This window comes from Gavialis gangeticus, unplaced genomic scaffold (assembly GCF_001723915.1).
Source record: "Gavialis gangeticus isolate Ggan-Ray unplaced genomic scaffold, GavGan_comp1, whole genome shotgun sequence".
Taxonomy (NCBI): domain Eukaryota; kingdom Metazoa; phylum Chordata; order Crocodylia; family Gavialidae; genus Gavialis; species Gavialis gangeticus.
The window spans coordinates 36,950,252-36,955,476 of record NW_017729033.1 but is presented as its reverse complement, the minus strand read 5'-3'; the positions used below and the strand labels follow the sequence as shown (position 1 = coordinate 36,955,476).

The window sequence follows — 5,225 nt, the reverse complement described above, 5'->3', positions numbered from 1 at the left end:
CGGTCGGAGACACTTACTGCGCGATGGCCGGGCCGCCGCCATGCCGGCTGTGCCACCCTCTGCCGCCTTCGCCTCCGCTTCCGCTTCCGCTTCCAGTGGCGCGACGAGATCCGCCGGCTCAGGCAGCTGCGGGGAAGCAGCGGGAGGGGTCAGCAGCGCGCGGCCCCAGTCAAACCCAGGCCCCGCCCCCTCCGCGGGACCCGGATGTTGGACGGCCGGCGGAGAACCCCGCCCCTAAGGTCCCGGTGCGGATGCGCAGCTGAGCTGCCCCGGAGTTGTTGCGGTTCCTCTCCGCGCCGCCTGCCCGCTCACCGGCTCCTTCCGCCTCCGGGCCTCCAGCGCCGCCCGCAGCCCGCGCGCCTCCTCCTCTGCGTCGGCTTCAGCCCCGCGCTCCTGCCGCGCCCGGGGGCAGGCACGTCGGTGTATAAAACAAATCATAAGGGAAAGAAACACGTTTAGCCATGCAGGGCCGTCCTGCCCTGAGCCTGGCTGGGCCTGGGGCACTGGGGAACCGGTCACCCGCAGCTGGCACCTGCCCTGGGGGGGCTGCTGGTGCCGGGCACCGTCTCCAGGAGACTGCTGAGAGTCACCGGGGAGATAAACGACGGGGCATTCGTTCAAATAAATACGAAATGTCGGCTCCCATTTAGACAGTAGTAGGGGGGGGGTTAAAATGTAACAGTGATGTACAGGCGTACAGCGCAGTAGATTAATTGGGCGTTAAATGACGTTCCATTGTGTGATGAAACCTCCCAGGATAGATGCAGAGATGGCAACCTGCATGCCTGTCTGCGCGTGCAGGATTGAGGCCTCGCTGCACTCCCTGTTTTATACCCACCTGCTCAAGATTATGCACTGGTCCTGCCCTGCCCGCCAGGCCCCATGGGCCATGCATGGTCCAGTTACAGGCCACATCCAGCTGATCCAGGGGCTTGGCCTGCCCTGCAAAGGGGGAATGACCTGGCCCCAATCCAGCCACACAGGGAGAGGGGGCAAGGCCCAGCCTGGCAGGGGGAAAGGGGAGTGATCTGGCCTCATGCAGAAGTGAATGGGCCCAGCCCTGATCTGGCCATGTGGAAGGAGGAGGTATGGTCTAGTTTCAACCTGCTGCAGGATGACGTGGGATTTTGGCAGTAGAGGGAGGGTGGGGGCAGTGGCAGATTTACCATTAACGCATGCGGTGAGAGGGCCCTAAATGCAGAACAAATCTGACAAATGACTAAATAAGCATTGCAAGTCACAAAGCGGTCCAGAAACATGTATATTACTTTTCATATAATTGACAAAGGTGGTGGATGAACAAAACTCACAATTTTTTGGTAAAAGAAATGCCATTAAAACCATATTTGTCGTAATTATTAAACTAACCTCCATAACCATCATCTGAGATTCTTCACTGAGATTTGTGTTTGTGATACGTGGTACTTGTCTGTCACAAATAACACAGGAATTACTGGCAGGCCAATATACAGATTAAATACTTACACACTGATCCAACACATTCCAACTGGGCATACCTCTGCACCATATATATAACCTATAGACCTCACATGATGTCTTAAAATATATTTAACACTTCAAAGCAGTTTTGCAGTTTTGAATACGATTTTTTCCTGTTTTTGTAATTCGCATAATCTTCAAACTAGGGCATAATATGTGATAATTCTTCATAGGAGTAAAGCCACTGACAGCCTGTACTGTCATCCCTGCTTCCTGCATAGGAGCAGGGCACAAATGTATTAGGGATCATAAGAAAATGTGCTGCTAAAAACGCCAAACAAGATTTAGGTAGTAAATTAAAAGGTTTTCCTAACTAGTGCTGGGGGCCAAACCAGCCTAAAGCATGGCTTGTATTCCTACAGCAGTACCAGCTATGCCCCATGCTAGTTAGGCAGCCCAGATCAGTGCAATCATTCACAAGTTCATTCCCGCTCTAGTACTGCACAGAACCACTATGTATAAAGGCACTGCGTAAAACTGAAACATCTGCCTGTTTGCAGCACTAATATCCCAGGGCAATATAAATATTGTACTGCAGTAAATTATAGCATTTTAATACTTAGCAGATTTCATTTTGAAAACATTAGTCTTATATGTACATGAAAAGGACAAGGCCGTTAAATCATTTTAATGCTTTTCTAATATTTCTGGAAACTAAGTGCCATAAGAAACATTTTAAAAATATAATAATTGAATCCCAAGCTTTATACTAGAATACAAGAGATTTAAAATTATTCAGTATCACAGGGAGTTGCCTGTCTCCAGATGACTTACAACTGAAAATAGACATTTACTGCAGTTTACTAACTTCACTTTTAAAAATAAATTACCTTGAGAATCTTTATAAAAGTTGTTTTGAGGATTTCTACGTCTTAAACTTGTCTCTCTAATAAAAATGGAGAATGTGGACATACTTTAAAAGCTTTAAAAGGGAAATATTTGAGTCATACCTGGGTTTTCTTAGGCAGCATTTCAGGAGTTGCAATCAACAGTCTGCCATAACAGATACACCCATCATAGCAACAAGGTTGCTAGGGAAGGTCACTGAGATTTGTTTTTAAAGAGAAAGAGTCAGCAAAGTGTCTATGGTTTGCTAAACAGACATAGAGAAAGACCATCCCTTTAAAAAAATCAAAGGAAAGAAATAGTGGTAAATAATGCATACAAAAGATGAAGGGATCGTGGCCACCCTGGGCAAGCACTTACTTACACATGTGAGTAACTGCATTCACTTCATTTTTCCTACTATTTAGTTGGTCTAATAAAATATATCACATTTATCCTAAGAACCTTGTCTGCCTATGTTCACTTCAGTAAGACTCCAAATGTGGATCTGCAGGATCAAGATGAAACTGCACTAATGGCCAATATGTAATACACTAATGTATGTCAAGATCTGAGGCTCTTTTTTATTCCCCAGTTCTTAGATGGAATGAAAAATATATATCCTTTTTTTTTTCTTGAAATGTAAGTTAAGTGGGGATGTGAGAAAAATCTGAACGTGCATATTCACCTATATTCCCATCCAAGTCAAGTACCACCATTTAAAAATTATATTACATTATGTTACATTACATTACATTACACAGCATTGAGGATTTAGAGTTCATCAGTAATAAGTGAGTAGGTGTGACAGTGGGCAAGGAGGGAACAGAGTTCAGGGATGGATCTACAAGGGGTGAAGTGGTTCCACCTTTCAGTCTGTGCTGCAGGAGCAGCAGCAGGCAATTTTTCTTAAATCCAGAAATCAGGTATGAATCTCTCCCTCCCTTCTCCCCCAATCCTAATTTTCTATGGTTCTCTGTGCTCAGTAGCATATCCCATCTCCACCCCACCCTCCCTCCTCTCCTACTCACTATTGCTGCTGTCCCCAGTGTCTCTGGCTGCGCCAGGGGAGGGGGGCGCTCCAGAGCTGCTCCAGCTGAGTTGCGGATGGAGCCAGGCTTAGCCAGGAACAGCAGCAGCAGTGGCAGTGGGCTGGTTCCTCTTCCATGTCCAGGCCCCTGAGTATTCCTCGCCAGCCAAAGAGCAAGCTCAGGGGAGCCTGCCCAGTGCTTCTGCTGACGCTGTCTCTGGCAGCACTGCATTGCACAGCAGCATGGACAGCCACAGGCAGGAGTGGGAGCAGAGTACAAAGGGAAAGGGAGGAAGCGCCAAGAATGGCAGGGAAAATTCTTACCTGTTTTGGGGACTCAAAAAAAAATCCCCAGCTGCTGCTCCCATGGTGTGGCTTGCACATTCTTGTGGTGGAAGGAGCGAGGGAGGCAGAACTGGGAGTGGAGTTGCAGCACCCCCTTCAGTGTCAGTTGTTGCTCCCGCACCCCCTTTACACAATCCTGGATCCAACCATTGCAGAATTTAGAAAAGCAAGCCTTCTTAGTTTCAGATTCCAAAACAATGCCTTTCTGTGTACTAGCTCTACTTAATCCTATTCATCCAAACGGATATTTCAAAAACATAACAGATGGTAAAAAGATTTCCTTGAGAATATTACAATATTAGGTACCATGCAGACTTCTTTATTTCTCATCAGTCATTTAAAGATAGACCTTTAAAACTATCACTTGGCACAATCTCTTTAACACCATCTTCCGTTTCTGATTCCACAAAGTTTTAGAAAAAAATATATTTATGAGTACTGCAGACAATCATGCCCACCCTCTTTCAAAATATGTACGCATTTCACACCATTGCAAATTTCAGCAAAAATTTTAAGAGGTACTTGTTTGGAACAAGCTCTGGAAAAAAATGGAAACATAACATACTGTAAAACAATGTGTTTCTTAGAAGTTATGATGTAGAAAAGTAGGATGTTTTTCTTATAGTGTCATGAATATAAAACTATTAATAAATATTCTGGTTATGGGGAAAGAAGACTCAAAAGCAGATATAACAGTTCAGGTAAAATGCCATTGATTCTTATTTATAAAATTATTAATAGATTCATAGACACTAGGGCTGGAAGGGACTTCGGAAGATCATAGAGTCCAGCCCCCTGCCCCAGGGGCAGGAAGTCAGCAGGGATCATAGGATCCCAGCAAGATAAACATCCAAATGTCTTTTGAAGGCATTCAAAGTAGGTGCTTGAACTGCCTCCGGCAGCGGTCTATTCCAAACCTTGGGGGCTCGGGCAGTAAAGAAGTTCTTCCTTATGTCCAGCCTGAAACGGTCATGGAGGATTTTGTAACCATTCAATCTGGTCATCCCTTGGGGCGCTCTGGTGAACAGGTGTTCCCTCAACTCCTGGTGAGTACCCCTGATAAACTTATAGGCAGCTACCAGATTACCCTTAAGCCTGCACTTTTCCAGGCTGAGGAGTCCCATAGCTCTCAGCCTCTCATCATAAGGTCCATTTTCCTGACCTCTGATCATGTGTGTGGCTCTCCTCTGCACTCTCTCAAGCTTCTCCACATCCTTTTTGAATTGTGGAGCCCAAAACTGGATGCAGTACTCCAGCTGCGACCTCACCAAGGTCGAGTACAAGGGGAGAATGACATCCCGGGATTTGCTTGAGAAGCATCTATGGATGCAAGCCAGCATTTTGGTCGCTTTACTAGCCGCAGCATCGCATTGCAGGCTCATGTTCATCTTGGGGTCAATGACGACGCCCAAGTCTCTTTCTTCCGTAGTGCTAGCCAGCGTAGCACTGCCGAGCCTATAAGGATGCTGCAGGTTTTTCTTCCCAAGGTGGAGAACCTTGCATTTTTCGGTGTTAAACACCATCA

General features: G+C 46.3%; 1 protein-coding gene across 1 annotated transcript in view; it reads right to left on the bottom strand.

Moving 5' to 3' along the window:
• Positions 1-127, bottom strand: part of CC2D2A (coiled-coil and C2 domain containing 2A) — a 146,650-nt gene extending 146,523 nt beyond the window's left edge. The window contains exon 1 of the mRNA XM_019525932.1: positions 18-127. Within this exon, the coding sequence (XP_019381477.1) occupies positions 18-42 (25 nt within the window). The 5' untranslated portion in view covers positions 43-127. The remainder of the gene's footprint in view (positions 1-17) is intronic.
• Positions 128-5,225: the final 5,098 nt, after the last annotated feature.